Source organism: Drosophila yakuba, chromosome 3R, assembly GCF_016746365.2.
Source record: "Drosophila yakuba strain Tai18E2 chromosome 3R, Prin_Dyak_Tai18E2_2.1, whole genome shotgun sequence".
Classification (NCBI taxonomy): Eukaryota; Metazoa; Arthropoda; class Insecta; order Diptera; family Drosophilidae; genus Drosophila; species Drosophila yakuba.
The window spans coordinates 17782960-17806586 of NC_052530.2; the positions used below are offsets into that span (position 1 = coordinate 17782960).

The 23627-nt window shown below is 43.4% G+C and overlaps 2 protein-coding genes across 6 annotated transcripts in view; both read right to left on the bottom strand.

The window, feature by feature from the left end:
- Window positions 1-32: 32 nt before the first annotated feature.
- LOC6537289 (putative surface protein SACOL0050) lies at window positions 33-9654 on the bottom strand. The gene is made up of 7 exons (XM_002097811.3): window positions 9189-9654; window positions 3380-3448; window positions 2991-3320; window positions 2195-2252; window positions 1806-1877; window positions 1196-1744; window positions 33-1136 (listed from the first exon to the last, which is right to left on the bottom strand). Exons 2-7 carry the CDS (start codon window positions 3386-3388, stop codon window positions 1009-1011), a joined length of 1146 nt encoding a protein of 381 aa, XP_002097847.1. The 5' UTR covers window positions 3389-3448; window positions 9189-9654; the 3' UTR covers window positions 33-1008.
- Window positions 9655-11234: 1580 nt separating this feature from the next.
- Window positions 11235-23627, bottom strand: part of LOC6537291 (phosphoinositide 3-kinase adapter protein 1) — a 31960-nt gene continuing 19567 nt past the window's right edge. For 3 of the 5 annotated variants that reach the window (XM_015192776.3, XM_015192775.3, XM_015192779.3), the window contains 2 exons: window positions 14756-14942; window positions 11235-14633 (listed from right to left, as the gene is read on the bottom strand). In XM_015192776.3, the coding sequence (XP_015048262.1) occupies window positions 11828-14633; window positions 14756-14942 (2993 nt within the window). In that variant the 3' untranslated portion in view covers window positions 11235-11827. Of the gene's footprint in view, window positions 14634-14755; window positions 14943-17143; window positions 17286-22489; window positions 22681-23627 lie in introns of those variants that run through there. The other 2 variants (XM_015192778.2, XM_015192777.2) reach the window with 2 other exon arrangements.

Genomic DNA, 23627 nt, shown 5'->3' on the forward strand with positions numbered 1-23627 from the left:
CACCGGTTCTTCCTTAATAAAAAACGATTCTCTTCCAGCTTTCTTGCCACTTTTATTACAATTGTCTTCCGTAAACATTCAGACCTTCTGGATTATATAGTTCAACAATACAGTTAGGAAAACTTAGCCAAGAGCTACACATATCAGATACAAATATTTATATGAATAATATTAAATATAAGGTTTATTTTTAGGGGGGGGAGTTTTTAGAGTTATGTCCCTGATTAACTTATACAACAGAATCGAACGAATATATAGACTCTAGTACAGGCTTAATTGATACAAAATATATCTATGTACAATCTTCTACGTAGTTTGTGACTTTGGACCATTTCAGTTGTAGTTCTACGATCGTTCGTTCCTCCTCTGTCTGTTTTATAGACTTATCAGACTTATCCTTGGCTCTGTAACTCGCTTTCAATATCCTGGGGAAAAATCGATCTCTATCAAATGCAAAAATTTAAAGCATTCCGAGTCCTGTGCGTTCTGAATGGGTGTCTTACTAAAATATATGCTTGTAAATCTATGTAAATCTATGTATATTGATTCGGCTTCGCGTTCCGTGTGAGTGTATAATCACCACCTAATCTTTAGCCATGTTCAGCTTACTGTATTGAGTATATCTTTATTGGGCTCTGTGGCTATATCTAGGCTAAACATGTACAATACGTAGTATAAATAGGTATTGATGTATATAATATAAGTACTTATTGAGTTTGTACGATATGTTTGTCCTAGGGAGAAAACTTTGCAAGTGAAGATACAAGATACAAGATACGAGATACGAGAGTATGCAGTTTAGGGACGGTTTCTAGGTTCGTAAAGCGATCGCACTAGTGGAAAAACTAGCCGGGCAAAGGGTGGAGTGTGTTTATATAGTTATACAAGAATATATAGATGCCCCTGTGCAGCAGATAAGAAATCAAACATCATCATGCCGTTACAAATCGCCAGCATTAAACACACCAACATAAATTCTGCACAGTGTTGGATTGAGTATATATGGAGTTAGTAGGTCTCATCTGACCCACCACCGGATACGCCGCACTTGGAGCGCAGGATGGCCGCCAGGCGTTGGGTGAGCGGTTCTGTCGGGGATTCTGAGTCGCTGCAGGAGGCGGAGGGAATTTTGTTGCCTGAAACGAACAAATGTGCGAGGTTAATACACGGAAATTGCGTTTAATCACTCATTTACCATTGCTCACGTCCAGGTCCGCAGCTGTGTTATCCTTCAGGCCAAAGTTAAGGCTTACGGGCACTATGTCGTCCTCCTCCTCCAGAAGCAAACTGGAGTAGGAATGTGTGGTGTTGTCGCTGCGGCCTCCTCCGCCGCTCGATGAATTCCTTGAGGATCCAGAATCGTTGTGGGAATGGGAGTGCGAGTGGGTATGGGCATGGGAATGGTGGGCGTGAACTGCCAGAGCAGCTGCATCCTGACCTGCATCGTCGATGGGCAAATCGAAGTCATCGCCACTGCTGCTGCTCTCCTCCTCGCCATCCATCACATCCACGTTGTCAATCTCATCATCGCCCCATCCATTATCCTCCTCCTCGGAACAATTGTTGCTGCTCTCGCTGCCATCGCCATCGCCATCTGCATCCACATCCCCATCCCCGTCTGCATCTCCAGCTTCGTCCCCGTCCCCGTCCACATCCGCCTCCACATCCGATGCATGCAGATCCAGAGCCAAGTCGGGCGATGAAGATTTATTGTAGTTCTCATCGCTGTCGCTGGATGTGGCCACTGGGGCAACGAGATAAGTATTAATTGACTGACCGACCACGCTGTTCATCTCCTCACTTACCTGCCCGCAACTTATCCAGGATGAGGGGGTAGAACTCTTTGGCCGTCGCGTTGTCGGGTTCGTATTGCAGAACTGCATTGGGAAAGTTTTATCAAAGGGTGTTAAAGCATTTAAAAATGATATACATACAAATTAAATCAGTTTAAGTTGATTCAATTTTAAGCATTAAACAAGTTCTTAAACACTTAATGAAAACATATTCTTAAGAAATCATTCAGTTTTCAGTAAGAAAAGCTTTTGGAAACACAAATAATAAACATTCGATGAAATCAGAAGGCACTTTATTTATTTGAGGTAATTTCTCTGTCATATCCGAACAAAAAAGGGATAAATGCAGCTCTCGGATGCACAACGACATACTTTCAAAGCTGATTTTGTATTCTACTCACTCAATTTGCAATATTTCAATGCCTTTTTGTAGTCCTTCAGCATCACGGCGGACAGGAACTGCAGGAGAATTAAGAAACGCACAATATAATACGGTGCATTGCACAATACACGTTTACGGGAATGACAACAAATCCTTTTGAAATTCTCATAACATCTCAACAACAAAGGACTTGCATATCTACACCCTCCGCTCGATCTACTGGCCCACTTTGTGGGTAGGACAAAAAAGTTGACTCTGCTGAAAGTTGAATGCGCTCGAAAGCAATTTATTAGCAATCAATAAGCTGGCCAAGTGCGCTCGGTGCCGTAATCCTGCCGAAAGGACTTTAACTTAAATCCGCAATCCCCGCTGACAGCACAGCAATTTGCATTTGCATAAGTTCCTCTCAAGGATCCGCATTGTTTTTGGCGTCGAGCAACAAATGGGAACTGTGCCACGCTTAGATAAAGATAATGAGTGAATTCTATTGTATGTTTTTTAGGGAAATGATTTTGTTGGCCACGCATAAGCATCAAAGGATAAAAATATATGGTAATTATTGTGTAATGACTACTTTGAAATTTAAAAATATCAAATATTTTTCAAAAATATGAATTATCTTTCGTGTAAAACACCCACTGGTCATCCATTTAATTATTAATAGCTAAAATAGCTGCCACCCTTATGCATAATCACCCTTAAAAACTCGCTGGTGCGGAAGTGGAAACTAAAACTTTGGCTGTTTGTATAGAACCTTAAGCTGGCTCACTTGGTGGCAAGTTTAGAAGGACTTGGTTGGCCTGAAATGCTTTTACCTCGGCCAGAAACTCAGTGGGCGCGGATACGCTCTCGTCGGCATCTGTGTACTCGGACAGGCTTTGGCTGAGGTCCTCGCTGGAAGCGGAAGTGGGCAGACCGGAAGCGGAAGCCGCGGCTGCGGCGGCAGCTCCGTTCATTATGTTTATGTTGTTAGCTGTGGCCATCAGGGCTGCACCTGCTCCAGTTGCTGCTGTTGCTGTTGTGGCCGAGGTGGTGGCAGGAGCACCTGCCCCGTTTAGGCCATTATCGTTGTCCATGTGGCCATTGCTGCTGTTGGGCCTAACCGCATAGACGCCATTGCCATTCGACTTGTCCATGTAGAGGAGCTGCAAAAAGTGATTTAGATGCATGCCCTTGGGTACTCAGCTCTTCCCAAAATACTCACGTTTGACATGATCTCCGATAGAAATTTCAAAATTGTGCAATCTTCAGTTTACCATTTTCATTGCCTTGTCTGAAATGGCAATTAAAAGAAGTGTATAAATTTGAATTTCAATTGATCTAGATCGAAAGAGACCGCAGTGCAGCAGAGCTATCGATTTCGATGCTTATCCGTAATTGGATTGCCCCACCTTCGACCTTCAGTTTCTGTGCAAGTTGGTAAGAAAAAGCAGGCAACAAAGAGCGTTGGAAATTCGTTAAATGTCAAATGCTAATTTCACTTCCGGCGGATGAGCGCAGACATTCGCAATCCAGCTAACCGTAAAGATAAATTTAGCTCAACTGCACTGTATGAAAATGTAGTATAATTTTTAAAATCTGAACTAAAGCTCTTGTTATTTTAATAAAGTCCAATTTATGGCCCTTGCTTAGAGTTCTTAATATGGTTGTAATAATAAATATATTTTAAATTTTTGGAAGCGAAATACGAAACTTTCCTTAAAAGTAGAAACTTTACCCTAAAATAATACTATGCTAATACATTTTTTTTTAAATTTATATATAATTCTATTCTATTCTATATTCACATATTTATATTAGAGCTTGTATCTTTTCCGCCAGTGCACAATTTACACAAGAAGCGAAATTCAATGAAGCGGTTGATGGAGGTTTTTAGGGGGAATATCGCCGGCGGCTTTTCTTTTTGGCCAACTAGTTGAATAGGCCAACTCGACACGCGAACATACGGATATTTGCCGGCTGCGAAAGCCAAGTGCGAAGAGGGCAAATGAGCGGAATTGTTGGCGTTCTTTGCTGGGAACGGGCCTTTAATTGGCGAGCGACATGCACCACGCCTCGAGGTATGCAATGAATTTTTCGGTTATTTATGCAGCATTTGCAGACAGCCATCGAAGTGCAAGTGTGCATGTGTGTGTGTGAGTTTCTCTGTGTGCGTGGGTATCTTTGTGTACATGTGTGTGGTTCGGCTGTCTGCCGGCTTTCAATAATTGAAAGCGCTCGCAGTCAAGGACTTGAGGGTCGTCACTAGAAACAATAAATTTGCTTTAATGCTCGACAGGCGAATAATTTACTTATGAGGCTCTGGTTTCTGTGGTGCACAGATAAAATAAACAATTGCAAATTTAAGAAAACACCCAACAACTATTATTATTAATATGAATACACATGCTTAATAGTTCGAACGAATCATAAAGCTTCAACTCTAATATCTTACTTATTTTATAAATTATATACGAAAGCATAGTTTGTAAATAATTTTCCAGCAAGAAAAATGTTTTTTCCTGTGTACATTTCTTTTGGCTGTAAAATCAATACCCGTAATTGAAATAATAATAACCATCTTGCGACGTGCTGAAGCCAAAACTGAACGGAGATGGCTTTCGCTGCTCACTGCTTGTTTACTGCTCCAAATGGCCCTTAATTGTATTTTATACCCAATGCATTGAATCCTAATTGCTGGCTACCCGTCTCTGTCACCCGGTGACGTGCTTTCTCTTTCTGTCTTTGCAAACAATACGTCACTCAGTCAGTCAGTCAATTGTCTGCGATTTGTTTACTCGTCGGTTGATCCTTTCTGGCATTTCCAAATGTCAGACATGTCTGGCGCATCCTGTCACGCAAACTCAATCGCAGGACTGCAGCCATATTCGCAAATGGTATATCTGTATTTTTTGCTAATTTTCAGCCCAGACTTTTACAAGGTTGCGAAAAAAGACATGTTGCTCGTTGGGGGAAACTATTTTGGAAAAAGCTTTTAAAAGTACTTTGCGACTACTCACCATGTGCCACCATTCTCATGACAGCTTTAGTTTTCCTCTTTTACAGAAAAAAACCCCTTACTTTTCCGGTCTAAAGCACTAACTTATTTATTGGAGCTCAATTAACACGAGTGGAAAAACTAATTTCAAAACAAGTTTTCTTCACAGTAACTCAGCGTTTCGAAACTTCTTAAAGCTGTTATAAACTAAAGTTTCGCATGTGTTAGTTTCCAGATTTCCAGCCATTCAAACCAACTAAAGAAACAAGGAAACCTTTCTAGCGTTTATATGAAATGTTCTATGATTATTAATGTATTATATTTAAAGCTGACAATTTGGTGCGTAATTTATCGCCATCTATAAATTATTGTCATTATGCTATCGACAAATTAAATCTATAATGATGGCCGTCTAAATGGTTCAATTAGTTTTCCGTTAGCCGCAATTTGTGTGATTCTAAGAGCAGCTGCCCATTTGTCGGTACTTTAAGTGACGTGGTAAGAAATTTAATAGGAAAACTTTGTCTACGATGAGATCAGAAACAGGTGCTGGCTACGTACTCAAATCATTTTCATTTGCATAATTAAAATGTCTGCGGGCAAATTGAATTTCCATCACAGAGCTGGCCGTACCTGACTTTAACCGGCAACCAACCCCTTTGGTTTGGGCCAATTCTAAAGTCGGCGAACCGGAAAGTTATGTATGTGAGGCACATGTGCCACATAGTGAGTGTATGTATGTATGTACATATGTATGTTGCAAATGCGTCATGGGGTCAGATGGCGGCCACAGTGCAGTAAAATTGCATAAAAAGCCATTGCCGTTACTGCAATTCGGTTGTCCAGTTTGAAAATGCGCCGAATAATTTATAACAAACACTTAAATGCGACTGCGATACCAATCCCCAGCTAGGCCCATTCGAATGTTTGCCAAATTGCCGGCCTGTTGGGGCTTATTTGAGCCAAAACAACATGCAATATGTAGTCAAAGTCCCATCGCCTGCCAACAACTAACTAACCGAGCAACCGAAGGAGCTGACACCACCGAACCCAAGGTCCTTGCCACTGGCCAGTCACAACACAAGCCGTTAATGAGTTCTCCGTTTAATACATTTTTTAGCCGGCAAATAGTGCCATCTGGCCAGGCCCATAGATGCAGAGGAAAAAACTTTATGTATCAACACTTTTTGCAGAACTAAACTTTTTATTTCGGTATATTTCATCTTAAGCAACGAAACTACCACAATGTTACTCTCACATATGCTATCCATTCAGATTTGTAGGGAGTAAGTTACAAAATCGAAGAGCTAGTCTTTGTAGCAATTAGTAAATTGGTGACTTTGTTGTTTAAAAATTCTGTCTAAAGAGAATGGAAATAATTTCAAGCTTACAAATGTGCTGTTTTTGTACTCTGAGTACCTCAAGAACAAAGTTGGTTTTTCGTCGCCTGGCAAAATGTTGTCAATAAAAGTCGAATTTATGATAGAGTATAAATATGCTTGTGTGACAGCACAGGCAAACGACTTAGCAAACTGTAATAACCATTCTTTGTAAATATTTTCTTCCTTTGGCTGAAAGCGTCCAGTCCTCGAAAGGACGTGGGCCAAATTGCATGATTATAATGATCGTCCTAAAAACGTTGTTATCGCTATTGCAATTACGTTTGCTCCTCTTTGAGCGGCTGCCAAGCGTTGGCCATTTAACTGGTTTTTTTTCGTTGCCAAATATTATGGTAACAGTGCTCAAAACGTACCTTTCCCATGCTTTTGCCGCTTAGTACATATTCATCCGAACTTTTCCTCTTCCAATCAATGTAAAGTGGCTTGTGTAAGCTTTACAGACATTCTATGCTGATTTTCTAAGCCCAGTAAAATCGGCTTTGGGAATTCAGAGAAATCTAAAAATATGAGGAATATAATTCAATAAACGTAGCGTAGTACTCTCATAAAATTATGGTCGATTGAATTGAAAACCCATAACATTGAGTATGTCAAAACTTTCCCGACTTTCCTAGGAAACTTGCATTAGAAAAACTAAAAGTAGTTTAATATTCGCCAGGGAAATCTTCTAGATGGCCAAAACTTCAAGTATCTACTTTAATGGAAACAAATATAACCGCAGTTAAAGCCACGTGTTTTGGGTGCGAAGCTTCTCTCATATTTTATCGCCCCTTGGGTATTATAATATGGCAAAGAAAAAGTTTCTGTGGAGCGAGAAACTTGTCTATAGAAAGTTTAATTTGCCGCCACCCACCAACAAAACGCCCAAGGACGGACATTTGGGTGGTTCGCTGTGGTCATTGGCTTTGTAGGAATTACAATCGATACTTGGCGGAGGGCGGGGATGTTATGGTTATCTATTCGTCTGTGTCTAAGCCGAATATGGTTTAGATCGCCACCGAAGCGGCAAATAAGCAATTATGCTGTGTGTTACTTTTGCCATACGCAGCATAACTTTGAGTGGCAGCCATACGCGGCGTATGCGCAATATTTCCCATTTGTCTGTGGCTTTGCCATAACAATGCGGCCTTTCTCTGGAATTGTTCGCTTTGTATGGGTTTTTGTTTGTCGTCCCAGCATTATACCTAAACAGGAATTTATATATGCAAGCTGCACATACACACGTATAGTGCACTCCGCCTTTCAGATGCTTTCTAGCCTCCACTCGGCAGCCTGTCTTGTGCCATTCATTCATTCATACACTCATACACCGAGTCCCATTTGCACCGGCACACGGCGACTCGAAAGTCGCCCAAGTGGTAATTAAAATTATAGCAACAATGCGACGGCTTCTTGGCCAAGAAAATGGTGAAGAGCATGAAAAAGCCGCTGGCTGACACAGAAAGCGAAGCGGAAACGCTGTCGTTTGCTGCTGTTTGTGCAGCACACACGCTAACAAGTTGCGGCTGCTTACATATTTGCTGGGAAAAGGACACACAGGACCTACACAGACCTTTCACACAGCTTTGACTGCTTGAAATATTTATGAGTGCCCGCCAACTCGACCCAAAGACGCTGGTGACAAGCCAAGGAGCGTCCGAAACAAAAAGCCAGTGAAGTGATTGTCACATACCCGGAAAATACTATACGTATGCAGTAAGCCACCAGTCTGCTGAGTTTGGTGCTCTAAGTGTTATAAATAATTATTTTCAGTTTCGGACTTGCTTTTTATCGATCTTTAACTGCAATGTATGCGTACTTCACTGTTCAACGTATTTTACAAATTTAAATTCGTAGAAAATTTGGAAATAAGGGTGTCATATTTTATTCTTGCCATTCAACGTCTTCGGAATAATATAGATTATAAAACTCATTTTTGGGTAATCTTATGCCTTCTTTGGCATGCCAAAAAACTTTTGAATTTGTTTTTTTACCTTGAGAATGATTTTAAAAGTATTTAGCAACTTTTGGCATGGGCCATTACCGGCATTCTATGGGGATCTTCTAGAAATCGGCAGTTATAACCAGAAGAAGCGGCAAGATATCCCCAATTGTCATTCTGGATTTTAGGGATAACATTTAATCAAAATAATGTATATGTATAACTTACTATTTAAAACTTAATTAGATTTATAAATAACTAACCCCTTCTTGTTGTAAAACAAGATGTAATTAGTGAGATTACATCAAAAAATGAAACAATTAGACAACAACATTGGTTTCCATTATTTTTGACCGTAAGGGAAAGTCTTTTCAGAGCATCCACATTTTTGCTTTACAAATATGTCACAAGGAATCCCAAAGGGTTAAGCTCCGCATTGCGAGGTGAGAATTTACATAGGCCTCGAGATGATCGTTTAGCACATCATTAAAAATGTGTTGCTGTGCAGAAAGTTTCGAGTACTCGGCACTCTGGGGTGGCAACCGTTGCCGCTCTCGAGTGGCAGAAATACATAATTAAAATATACAAAAATCCCGTCCAGAAGAGCACACAATTCCCGCCAAGGACGAAGGTTAATGCCTGGATTCGTGGCGGTGATGCGGGGTGAAATCTGGCATCAATTTCACTGGCCTGCTGACAGGGCAACTTCACCTACCTTCAATTATTTACGTTGTGCGGTGTGCCGTCCACCTGCTTAATGCATTTCCAGACTCTCGGAATTTTTCGCAGCTGTGGAACGAGCAAGTCCCAGGATGAATTAGCACAGAGTCGTAAGGACTTTCAGCGAATCAAAGATTCTGCGGCGTGGGTATAAACTAATTAACGTGTGTTTGCCCTGGCTTCTACGCAGTTGAAGCTGCAAAAATGGTTGCAAGTGTTTTCTTTGCACAAGCTTACACAAACACACAACACACGTCCTTCGATTTTGGTTCACTGGTTACGCGCTAACATTCAATTTTCAGCTGCACTATTGTTCTGCATTTATTTAAACCAAGAACAGTATGTTTTATTTACTATTTGAATACTTTGTTGCAGCGGAAAATGGAAACGTTTTTCCCTGCGGTGAAAGAAAATTCGTTCCGCTTTTTTGCGTCGCAGTTTCGCTTAATTAACAAAGTCGAAGACTGAACGAAATGTCCTTTTTATACACACTTGTTCGCTTTTACCTTGTTCAAGGGAAAGCTTTCGGCTCTCTCTCGCTCTCTTTCGCCAGCTTTCTCTCTGAGCACGCTTTGCTCTCCCGTTTTTTAATACCCCGTAAACAGTGTGGGGTATGATGAAGTTACTTTTGCGCATATTTACATTTTTTTGAAAGACAGGTTTTCTTGGTAATGACCATACATTCTTGTAAATATTTTAACTTTAGGTTTTTGAAAATATATTTCTCACTGTTTTCAGCTAGAATTACACATTAAAAAAACAGGAATATATTGTTGAAAACTTATTTTTGCTAACTTTATAATTTATTAAGTTATATTAAATGTATGTATGTATTACATTTTGTAAAACTGTATCGTAGTATTTTTGTAATTGTTATGGTATTTTAGATATTGTAAACCTTTTACATAAAAGCTTTGTTCTTACAAAGCTCTTTCGCTCTCTCTTTCTCTCTCGCTGTCTCTCTCTCTGTGCCGCTGTGTTACAGCAGAGGAACAAAACAAACAAAAGAGCGGAGCGGATACGGAAATGGTGCAGGCCAAAGACTGATGGCCGACTGATTGTGGCCATGTTGTCTGCCCTCCGTTTCTCTGTGTGTGTGTTCGTGAAGGTGTAGACTTATCAGTGTGTGAGTGGGTGGGTGTTCATGCAACGCGAGTGGCAAGCCAGCTGAGAAAAATACTATGCAGCGCGTACGCATCGGGAGCGCAGTGAGAGATTTTTGCGGCCCATTGAGTGTGAATTAAGAGATGCCGGCTTAGTGCGAATCCTTGCTTATACTTTTATGGTTTTCTATTTTTGCCCCAAAGCTGCACTGCATATATGGAGCCGTGCATGCCCCCGAGTGGCAGTCCAAAGAGGATGCAGGCAGCATGCTGGGTACTGGGTACTCCTATGAGGTTTCCGCATTTCGCTTTTCAGCATTTTTGTGGCATGCTTTTGGGGGAGGAATAAAGCGGAATCTGCCTGGTATTGCTGCAGCAATATCAATTTTAATCTGAATATTAAATATTGTGATGTGTAGTGCAAAGAATGCCTTGTTGAACTCTTGAAAATGTGTACTTGGCTTGTCCTTCAACTATGCAACTTGCACTTTAGCATAAAGGTCAACACATGATTGGTACAATAATTTGTGTTTAAGCGCTAGTATGCATTACAAATGCTCCATAAACTTCCATTACAACTTCCGACTGTCATAAGCTGAATTAGCATTAATCCCAAAGCGCTCATTAGATTGTCAGCAGAAAAGAGAGCTGCAAACATTTCTGTTATTTAACTTTCCCCAGTTTCCCTTTTTCCTATTTTCATTTCCCTTTTCTATTATTTGAGCGGCAGCGCGAAAAAAGTCATTCCAGTCAGCATAAATGCAAACTTGCATTTGTTTCCGGGAAAAGGGAAATTTACGCTGGCAGTTTCAATCCCGTTTTGCGTGTTGCAGGGGATTCCGCACGATTTCCACTTCGCCACGGACACTTTGCCCGCCCACAAGTCCTGCCACCAAACACCACGTCCTTCGCACGTGGCAAATGAAAACAGCTCTGACTTTGCTTATATATAAAAAAATTTATTGCGTTTAACTTTGTGGGGGTGGGGGTGGGGGTAGTGGAGAATGAACGAGTTTTTCATGCTTTGCGGCATGGCAGAGGTGGAATTCTTAGCGCTAAATGTGGGATTCCTGGAGTTTGGATGAATCGCGTTGATATGTCAGCTGCTTGGTTTGTTGGTATCGACTTAGGATCTACACTTAAACGCTAGCGATATGTTGATTTGGTTGCTTGCAATCGTTTCACAAATGTACAATTAGTCGCTGAAACCGAAGACTACACAGATAATACAAGTAATCCGAAGTGATCCTGAGACCTCTGATGTTTTCACTGTCCAATTTCAGTGTGTAAAACTTCAAAGGCCCAAGGTACTTGCTCGAATATCTTAAACATAAAATTAGAATACCGATAACTAGTTCATACTCATTTTATCCTTTCATTTAGTATGCAATGGATGAGCTTACAGACTAAGCAAATATTAAGGATTTCGATTCCGTTCAAAGTTCAAATCTCGCTTGTAAATTGAATGAATACCAATATGTCAAAAAATCTTTCGAATCTTTCGATTGCAATATGTGTCGTTTTGGCTGGCCTAGCAGTTCATGTAGTTTGGCGCCTGCTCCTCTGCCTTGGACTCCTTTTCGGGAGCAACGTCACCCACATTCTGGTAGACCTCGGCCTGGACCTCGATGCTGCCCACCTGGGGACAGGGGACTGGGATCTGCTTGGGCTTGAAGGAGCTGCATCCGGTGGCGGAGCTGCTCTTGGTCAGCTTGCCGTAGATGATGTTCGATCGCTCGTTGAGCTTGATGGGCTGCAGGGTGACTCCGTTTTGATTTTGGTAGTGCTGTGTCTCCGCCTGCTCCTTGGCCTCCATGATGGTGTTCAGGTAGTTGCTGCTCTGCGATCCAACCAGCGGCTGGCTGCCGTACACCGGTATGTTCGAGGGGAACATCTGGTAGTGTTCGGATCCCGTGGGACTGGTGGGTGTGTTCAAGCGCTGGCAACTGGACATGGGCGAGGGGAAGACAATCTGATGACGCTCATCGCCGGGCGTTGAACTCGGCGTAAAGACGGGCCTTGGTGTCGGCGGCACCATGTAGTTGTCCATCATCCGGCAGTGGGGAAAGCGACGGTCCTCGTGATCCGAGTGCGTGCCCGAATCGCCCAGCGAGGCACCACTGCAATTGCTGCCGGTGCTCAGTCGGCCGGATGATGAACTCGAGCTGGACACGCTCTGCAGGCTCAGCGAACTGATGGGACGTCCTGCTGCCGCGCTGGAGCTCACGCCACCTGCGGACTTGAAGCTGCAGCTGGTGGCTATCGATGACTTGGTCTCGTCCAGCAGACTGTCGTTTCCGCCAGGTGTCTTGGAGCGCAAGAAGAACTTCTTGATGCGCTCGAAGGGCGTTTCGCGCTTTAGATGCGACTTCACCTGCTCCTGGATGCGCTCGTACTCGCGTCGCAGCTGGTCGATCTGGTCCTGCTTCTCCCGGAAGCTTTGCTGCACATCGTTGCGGTGCTTCCAGCGCTCCACCAGCACTTCCACATCCCGAATGGAGAGCACGTTGTTCTTGAAGTCGTGCATAATCTCGGCCAGCTCATCGTCGGCATTGGACCGGGTGTGACTGGCGGCGGAGGCGTCGCTGGCGCTGCGCTTCAGTGTTCCATAGCCGGGCTGTCTGTTGGCGCAGCGGCTCATCCGGAGGGGCTCCTCCACGGGCCGATTGGAGGGCTGGAACAAGTAGTTGCCATCATCCTGGGCCACCGGCACATTGGAGGGCTGCAACACATAGTCGTTGCCCAGTTGGTTTTCCAAAAGTTGCGAGCACTCTTGGCTGAATTTGTCGGTCTGATAGAGTGGCCCCGCATCCACCTCGTCTAGGGATTTGCTCTGGTTCTGGAGTTCCTTGGGCTGCTGGTTCTGCTCCTTGGACTGATAGTAGGGTGGCTCGTTGATCCTCAATTCGTTAGTGGTCTTTTCCGGGCCTGGCTGGTTGCCAGCCTCCGGCAGTTTCTTCTCAGATTCCACCTTCTTTTCGAACACGGATGCCTGCAGGTTTTCGTCCTCGGTTTCCACACTTATGTAGTTGAGATTCGAGATAGCAAGGGTCTCCGTTTTGGGCCTCACTTCAGGTGTATTTTCCCGCTCCGATCCACTGGACATCTCCATGTACTCCGCCGTGGGCAGTTCCTTCGGAGGCTTGCTGCTCTTTCCGGCCTTGACCGGATTGGCTTCAATCACCACATTGGCACTGGGCTTGGGGCAGCTCTCGCCTGGCGGAGTCACTCCCTTGAAGTAATGGTACATGGTCGTCAGTTCGTGGAACTCTGCGAAGCTGACAATGTTCTGGGCCAACTTGTGATGACCCTCCTGCTCGGCCAACTCGGCCGGCGTGCGTCCGGCGCAGTTTCGTACACCGCAGGCGGTGTCGCCACCTGGACACTCCATCAGCTGGATGCAGAGGCGATTCAGGCCCCATCTGGCAGCGAAGTGCAGCAATGTGGGGTACTCCTCGGGACTGGACTCCAGCCGGGTGAAGAAGTGTGGCTGGCGCTCGCTGGGACCACTCAGCAGGTGGAAGTTGGGCGGCATGTTGCGCTGGAAGCACTGCAGCAAGTGCTGATCGAGGGCATCCCGCTCCACGGGCCCAATTCCGAGGGCATGGCACATGAACTCAATGGGGGAGTCCTCGATCCGCAGCAGCTGCTCCAGTTCGCGCAGACGACTCTCGCACTTGATGGGCCTGGCACCCAGGCTCTTGTTGTTCTTCTCGATGCGGATCTCGATCATGGTGGAGATCTCCATGCAGGCCTCCGGGATGTTAAACTGCAGGGTGTAGGGATTGCGGCACTTGAAGTTGCGCAGCTCGATCAGCTCACCGGACTTTTCCACCAAGAGCTTCAGGGTGTCGTTCTTCTCCAGCGGTTCCGCCAGCAGAGCGACCACCTTGTTCTGGCCCAGCTTCACCTTCTTGGGCAGCACAGTGAATCCCTCGGTGCAGCTGGAGAAGCTGCGCGAGAGACCACTGCCTCCTCCGCCGGAGCTATCCTGGCACGGCGGACGCTGGCACAGCGCACGTCCCAGAATATCGGTGGCTATGCCCAGGATATTGCTGATCTGCACCTGGTCATTGTCGCGCACCACACACCGCCGCCACTTGTAGTAACTGGGCAGCGCCGACTTGTGCATCTCCTTCACCTTATCCTCGCTCACATCCAGCAAAATGGCCAGGACCTTCTCCACGCGGATGATGGCCGATAGCTGGGTCATCAGGAAGCTGTGTGGGAGGGCCAGCAGGGCGGGGCAGAGGATCACAATCTGCAATGCTGTGTTCTGGTACTTGTGGGCAATCTCCTCGCTGAAGGGACCATCGTCAATTTTGATGTGCAGAAAACTGAAAACGAAAACAAGAGGCCGAATACGTTAGTTGGTCAAACAAAGACACTTTTCTATATAGCAATTTTCAATGCTTTCACTATCTATTATTATAGATTTATTTAAGATCTTTAAACTCACTTGAATGGTTTCCGTCCGCGCTGTTTGGTGATTTTGTCGAAGTGGTTCTTCAGGAAAGTGGCCCTTAAATAGGCGCGCTCGCTGTGCTTGGCGGTGATGATCAGGATGTCGTCCATGTTGTAGCCGGGTGAGCCCAGGAATCCGGATGCACTCGATCCACTCGTGTTGTTCACGTTGCCGCAGTTGTCTGCAAAATGAGCGAAAAGATCGTGGGACGGTCAGTGAAAATGATTTGAAAACTCAATTGACTCCGCCTTAGAGGAGTTGCTGATAAGAAAGCAGTGGCCCAAGGCGACCCCTGAATAATCTCCATTCCCATAGACGAAAACACATACGCATGTTTACACAGAATGTCTGTGTCTGTGATAAATAATGTGCTTACTTAGGATTTGACCAACTTGATTTGTGACCTCTTCAAACAGACCCTACTCCCGGAACACTTTCATTTGACTGCGCTTCGGGAAATTTGACTTCTTGGCCCCTTCAAGCGCCGCTCTTCTCCAAATGTGCGATAGTCAAGGACTCAATGGGAAGGTGAGGGCATACCTAAGTGAGGCACTGTGTCACGTGGATCAAAAATGTTTCTTATCTCAGCGCAGCAGGTTTGTAAAAGTGGTTTTGATTGAGGAGACCGAGGTAGTAGAAGAAAACACTATAACTTTGTGAATAGAAGTAAAATCATTACTATCAACCATCACCTAAATATCTTATGTTTCGTCAGCTTCTCAACATATTCACTCACAATCTGTAGTCCCAAAGTAATCATGTAATTATTCATGAATCTTAAAGTATTCCGAAATAATTCGAGGAATCTAACGCACTTTCCACACACCGACAATCCGCAGTGACAATCTCTTGGCGACTGGTCGAAGATGCATAGGTGGATTTGGATTTAGTGAAAGGAAAACAAGAGATCTCCAGATGAAACTAAATAAAACAAGATAAATTACGCGAGGGGGGCATATTCTCCTGTCCGCCCGTTTTAGCCAAATAAATTAGGCCGGACTAATCAGTTGTTGTCCCAGCGACATTTTCCCTACTTCAGTTTCAGGTTGCCCCATAAATTCAGTCACGTTTAGCGCATTTAAATAAATCTCCTCGCAGCGAAACTTACAAGAAACCAAGCGATGATGTTGCACACACACACACAGATGCACAAACACACACGCACATGGAAAGAGGAGGACGTGGCGATGCTATCTCCTGGCCAAACCGAAATCCACTGTTGCATTTGCCAGAATCTGAACTTCTTGACACCCACGAGTGGCGGCGACGTCAGCAGAAGTATCTCTATCTGTATTTTGCTCTTTCCTCCTGTCGCCCAGTACACTTTGCTGCTCGGTTTCTCTGTTTTTCCTGCCCGATGATTGCTGATGTCTTATGTATGTGTTCCCTAAACTGCAGCTGGTGCTCATTATGGGGCAAAGGAACTGGAACTGGATCGGGAGCTCCACTCTATGCTCGATGGTATATGGCGTGGAAGAAAACAAAAATACGAGGGGCCACTGATGATGTATTTTGCTTCGTTTCATTTCAGTCCTCCCTTTCATATGCAAAATATTGTCAAATTTTATTTGATGCCCCCTAAAAACGAACCCAGTGACAACATAATTAAGTGGAACTGTGGGTAGTTTGCGAGAGCTTTGCTTTGGCCCTTTTCAATGATTAATTACTGTGACCGAATAAAAGTTTATCCTGTCCGCAGGCACAGAGAAAAATGTTTGGACAATTTTAAATATTGAATTATTATGAGGATTAGCATTAAAAACCAATTCTAAATTCAGCACTGCTAATATTATTAAAATAAATTTCAATATTTGATTTTATAGATTTTAGATACATTTGATTTGCAGTAAACGTGGCCAACTTTCGTTCTGAGTTCTTGATCCTGCACGGCCTCGCTGCTCCGCCGACTTTGGCCTTAATGGCTTTTGTTTCATTTCAGTTTGCAAACTTTGATTTTGTGACCGAAGTGAAGGAGGTGGAGATGCAGGAGGCTGTCGCTGCATTGAAATTTATTTCTCAATTACATGGCAGACGACAGTTTTGCGACAGCAACGCGGCTGTTGAAAATTGCAGCGAGCATCGAGTAGCGAGGTAAAGGAATGGAAAAGCGCAGTCTGACATTGAGTTGCCCCGTGGACTATATATGTGATTCCGGAATAACTGAGAGTGAGGGAACATCTGGTAATTGTTAAATCGCATCTCCATTTTGGGGAAGACAAAATGCTCCCTTTGTTCATCGGCTCTGTTCAGTTTCGCTGCGTATTTGCAATTTGCAAATACACTCGCGCTTTTCGGCTGTGATCGATCACAATTTAATGGACCTCGTATCGCGCAGCTGCATCCCGACAGAGATACGAGATACAAGATGCTTATGGAACTCACTCATCTCCATGTCCACATAATCCTCCTCCTTGGACGGCCTTCGCTGCCCCGAAACGCAGCTAAAGAGGCGACAACTGCCCTTCGTTGGCATTTCAGCTTCAACTTCCACTGCCACTTCGATTTCGATTTGTTCGTTTTTAATTTTGCTCAAGACTTCATTGAAAACACAACGTTTTCGATTGTCAAGCGCGGCGAAGCGACTCGTACATTGCGCTAATTGTCGTCGAATGGAACTGCCCGAACCACAAATGTGGCGCTGTGGTTTCACCGCAAATTAAGCTGCTGCCTAGGATTGCTACTTTAATTAATGGATTAAAACTAACGCTTCGCGGTCTGACAGTGGGCAGTTAGGGAATCTGGTTCCAAACGGTTGGATTTAGTCATCTAGTACATTAAACTGAATCTTCATGGGCTTATGGCGGCTCAAGTAGGCTTCTTATCTGATAATTCTATAGTTACACCTCTAAGCAAAGAAGCAATATCTAAATGTTATAAAATGAAATTGCTTTGTTTTATACCATCAAATATACTATATAATTTAGCAAAAAACAGAGAAACAACAACCGCTTTTCCCTGAAATGCCATCAAGTTCATTTCCAAGTGGCTGGCTAACAGAAGAGCCCCCATATATTCCCCAATAATTCATCAAAAATGTTCTTATAGTGAACTTAGCCCAAGATCGCTTGATTTTTATGATGATGTGTGGAGGGCGAGTGGTAAAATGCAGAGAAACAATTTTGGGGGAAGACAATTTGAATAAATGCCAACCGCCGATGGTGACATTTTTTTTGTGTGTTTTTTTATTTGTGTTTTTATTTTAGCAAGAGACATAAATCAACGAAAGGCGAACAGAGAAATATAAATGCGGGATTAAATGGACTGCAGCCACGAACGCAATGGGTTAAAGAAGGGGGCATTTTTTGGGGGCCAGGGGACACCGGACGACACACAAATTAACCCCTTCCCCTCGAGAGTCAAACAAACAGCGAATAACTCAAAATGCCATGGTGTGTGTGTGTGTGTGTGTGTGTGGTGGATGCATACCATACAGCCATAACAATTATCATTTAATTATGTCAACTGTAACTTAATTATGCGCATATATCTTTTAATTTGAGGCCAGTTTACCACTTGGATTTGGTTAATTGTCGACTTCCTTATGAGATTGCAGCGTTTCGTTTCGTGTCTTCGTTTTTTACACATACAGCATATAGTGCCTGCCCATTCATTTCATCGGATCTGTCCAACCAAGCCAAGATAAATCCTTTCTCACTTTCTCACAAAAGTTGAGAGTCCCGCCTTCGCTCCCCGAGTAACCCAAATTCCGGAATCCCCAAGAGAACTCGTCGTTCTCGCAGAGATTTGTATTAATTTAGATTCGGTTCGCACTACGCATAAATCATAAGTGATTTAAATTGTTTTAGTTCTAGTTTCGGTGCCATGTCCAGCCATTTTCCGCCAACCCCCCTCGATCCCCCCAGATCGTTAAATGGAAATTGCTGTTCTCATTGTCTCTCAGTTTCCCTGCCGCAAAGTGTGAGAATTTCTGACAGCTGGACACCGGGGGGAAAATTCCAAATGTGAACTGCGAATGGGAATGGGTATGGGCATGGGCATGGGCAATGGAGATGGTCAGTCCCAACGATTATAAATGACATTGCATTTGATTTGGCACTCGGTCTCTGAATGTGCCTGCATTTGCCTCTCAATTCTGGAGGCAATCTGTGTTTTGGTTTCGGGTTCGAGAGAGGTCAGTGGATGGAGTGATGTTTGGATTAATGACAGCCTTGTGCTTCTGCGGTCCATGAATGCTCCAATTAAGTGAAAGATGCGGTCAGGAATTTATTGGTGATGGCTGAGATAATGATATTACTGCTGATTGTACTTGAAACCTTAAGTTTGTTAGATCTTGCGCCCAAATATGAAAATTTGTAAATAAGACGCCATTAATTGAACTATATTCTGGCAAGACTCAATGGAGTCTCTGGATGACCTAGTAAATGAAGAATTTATATTCTCATTGAAACGTCTAATAATGAAAACATTTAAGAACACATCATAAAGTAGTGGATCGCACAGGGCTTTTCCCCAGCTCCCTTTCACGCAACTCCAACTGCTGAAACCAGCGAGGAATTTCCCGCTAAAAGCAAACATAAACAACATTTCGAAATTTCACTTTCAGCCCTAAATAGCGAAACGGCAAAAACTACAGCAGCAACAGCAGCTACAAGAAAAATGAGGCATCGAACCGTTTTCCAAGCCATAAACATAAGGAAAACAAATACTAAAGCAGGCCGAGTGGCGGGGGAAAATTCCGCGGATGGGGTGCAGCATTTTCACGCTGCGTGCCGCGTCATGGAAAATGAAGCACAAGCATTCCCCCAAAAGGGCCAGTATATGGAGTTCCAGGCAGGGAGTTATAAACTCTAGATATGGAAATGCGAAATAGGAGACGGCAATCAAATCGCGCGATCAAGTGAAATATTCCCAAAGGAAGTCGAACTCCATCGCAGAAGGGAAGTTCATAAATGTGAATGGCAATCAAGTACGAGGCATAAAATGCATTTACTTGGATCGCCAAACGCCGATCGATGGAGAGGCCTTGACTTAAGCCAAGTTCAAAGAGGCATTAGGCATTTTAATGCAGTTTTTAGTGAATTGTAAACAACTGGGAGGTCCCTGGTAAAAGTTCCTCATATCTGATGTTATTTCTGACGTTTCTGACATTAATGTTTTGTTATTCCGCGCTGTCGCTGTCATAAAAGGGCTTGTGCTGGCTGCCTTGGACAGACTTGTACTGACTTCGACTGACTTGGATGGGGAATGTCAGACATATAGAGTGCATGCATGGGAGTGAGCATATATCGACGACTCCCACACACATGTGGGTATTATGTGCCTCCATAATTCCGTTAAAACAACAATGGGCGGCAACTCTTTTTTATTTTCGTAAGTCCATTCTATAAATATAGATCTAGATCTACATAGATCCGAGGGATTCGTGGTATTAGGGCATTGAGTAATTGTGCAGCAGGTGTCAAGTGTCTCGCCTCATTCGTCAAGATGAGCTCGCAGCGGAGAAAAGTGTAATTTTTCAACGAAAATATTACAATTCTCATAATTCGTGTTAAACTCAACATTTGTGGTCTTATAAAGGGGAGAATTCCACCCATCATCTCCAAGTTCCACGACTAAAGTTGATTAATGCCCGCCCCAGTTGGAAAAGCGACAACTTTGTCAAACACTCCATCAAACACGATTCAAATGCTTTGCTCTCGAGGTGTTTGGTGTTATTTTTTACGTTTCTTATTTATTCGATGCATTTCGGTGGGTGGGGGGGAAATGGGGTGGTATTTATGTCACTGCGCCAGCGATTCCACTGATCTATGCATTCTGGCTGCCAATAAATGTCTCCATAAATTTCACAAGCAACATTTCAGCCATCAGAAGGAGGCGCTCCTAATACAGTCATAAATATTTTGTTGGCCAATTTAAAACAATGCACACACATCATTCCATCTGTATTCGATGGGAAACTCTTTGCTGTGCCGGGGGAGAATTTTCACGAGAAATGCTTAGGGAAATGTTTTCCCTACTGCATGGGTTTTCTAGAATTGGTAAATACTTGCCAAATGCATGTTACTGAGCAACAAACTATAAAAAAGACATAAAAAAGCATTCCTTAAATGGGAATTACGAATTACTTGAAGGCTAATAGTCGTGAGTAAAAACCTCGAATAAATCAAACCACTAAAAGTAATAGCTACGGCCCTCATTTTGCAGGCTAGTGTAAACAAGAACGCTATTTTTTATGGCAAGCGTACAAAATTAAGCGGGAAAAAGTGAAAAAAAAAAAAACGAAACAACCACGATGATAACTTGACAATAATCAAGTCAAATTTTTCGTTTCCGTTTAATAAACAAGAGCGAGGGAGTGAGCGAGAGAGATAGAGAGAGACAGTGAGAGAGAGCTAGCATCTCCATATGTGTTTTTGTTGTTTCCTGCATGCAATTTATGCTGCAAGCTTCGCCTGTCGCAGTCGCACGCACACTTAAACAGCCTTCTATGAGGGATTTCCGGTGCGTGTCGCAGTCGCAGTCGCTGCCATGCTGCACACTGAGAGAAACTACCGCTGATGTGCAATAATATTCGCAGCAGAAAATGTAAACATAAATGAAATGATAAATACTAAATTGCGAAATATATTAATCATATTTCAACGTAAAAAAAAAAAGATACAAAAAAACAAATTGTAACTCTAGAATAATTTTACGTAAATTTCAAAGATGTTCATTTGCGCAGTAGCATAAACAACGCATTATTAGCTTTGTATGTATTTCTAGGAAATGTGCAAAAGTATCAGGATATCATTTGGATAATTTTGCTCAGTAAGTTTGTTTGGCGTCCTCTGCGCCTGCGCGTTGTTATTTTTTGCGCCAACTGCGAGTTGTACGTTACTTTCTGCGCAGGCTGTTGTTATTGTTATTGTTGTCTGGCGAGGGCATGTGCCTGTGTTGCAGTTGCAGTTGCAGTTGCATTCTTCCTGCTGTGGAGCGGCACCTGCTGCCCTTTTGCCTTCTGCCGCCCCCTTTCTTCCTCTGCCCCATCAACCGCTGGCGATCCGCGACTGTTGCTCAGCATTAACATCACGCACAGCTCTTTCAATTGAGTTTATAATTGCTGTTTGCTTATTTGCTATTTTTAAACGAGCCTGGGCAAAGGAGGCACATCCCATCCAGAAATATGAGCATTATTTTGAAGCCTAGTCGACGAAGGGCACGCGCTACTCCCCAGCACATCTGCGTTTTTTTGGGGTAGCAGCTGCCTTGGGTTTTCCCCCCTAAAATTCCGGTTTTTATGTCTGGCTTTCCATTTTCCTGCCCTTTTTTTGTGATATTAATTAGAAAATAGGGGAGCAGCAGCGGAAAAAAGAGAACGTCTGAAGTCTAGACTGTTTTAAGCGGAAACTCAATCTGTGCTCTATTTTTGAAGCCGTGTCCCTCATCTTTTTTTTGGTGCACGTGCCCCCCCGTTGAGTTTGAATTACCAAATGTAAAATCAGTATAAAGGGGGCAGGAAATTGCTTATTCTGAGAGGTCCTGCAATTACCATACACACGATTTATCCACTTTTTTAAATCGCATACTCTAGCAGATCCTTCAATTACCATGCAGCAGTTAGAACCCTTCCACCTATTTTAAATCACTCGTTGCAATGGAGTTCACTGCCTGAATTTTAAGTGCTGGCACTTTGAAGAACCCGCTTTCCGGAGCTCTTCAACTTTCCTGCCCTGGTTGCGTAATTGAGTTTCGGTGTCTATGATGGAGATAAAAAGCACTACTCACCGCAACAGAAAGTCTCCATTTCGATATTTTCCACTTTCAGCAACATGTTGTTATTAATTCCAAAACCTCAGCACGACACGGCACAGAACTTAGATCATTATCAACAGGTTTTTTGGCTATAATATACGAGTATCAACACAACACTGCAGTCTCTGGACTTATTCTGGATTTTTTTTGGGTTTTGCTACTGCGCATGCGCGACGCTTGGAGCGTCAAGTTGCCACAGTCCTTCAACTTCGACTGGCAAAAGCTCGGCTTTCGACTTGGCTTTGGGCCTTCTACCGCTTTTATCGAATGCCAAGAATATCAATTAGCTCTCTCTCTTTCGCTGAGAGCCCACCCTCTCTTTCTCGCCTGGGGTAAGCACAATGCATTGGGAGATTATAAAATAATAAAAGTCAACGCGCCGTCCGTCGTCGCTGTTGTTTTTGTACGTGCCCGTGACGTTTAATCAACGCATTGTCCATTTTTAATAAGCCTTTGATCCCCTCAGATATCCCCCTTCCCCTTACCCCTTCAACCACAGAGCTATAAACGGAGTTATGGCATTTTAAGCGATCAACAGATCTCCAATTGTTTTTCGCCAACTCCCGTGGAGGGAGTTCGCCCTTTATGGAAGGCCCACCAAACAGCAAACAGTTAGGATTCCATTGGGGGCAGAAAACTTGTAAACATATATATAAAAAAAATATGAAATTTTTATTTACTGCCATTTAAATGGCGGCAGCAGAAACTCCACACAAGGGCAGCCATAACAGCAATAAAATAAGAAATCATAATAAAACTTAATGTGCCGAGAAATATATTTTCGTAAATGGCTAAGCAAAGATGGCAAGCTGAGATTGATTTCTGGCAGGTTAAGTGGGCATAAATCTTAAAGGGGAGATGGCAACTCAACTTTAAGGTACTTGCATTGCAATAAAACATAAACATTTACAAACTTGGGAAAATTCTTCAATAAACGAAATATATTTCAAGGTGTTAGGGAGATTGTAATCATAGTCAATGTATGGCTTTTGATCCTCGTTATCCCCGCCTAATATATTAAATAGTTGCCACAAAGACAGGCTTCAAACAGGAAAAAAAGGGAAAACACCGAATGGAAACGTGAGCAAAATATTGTTAAATATGTTTCTTG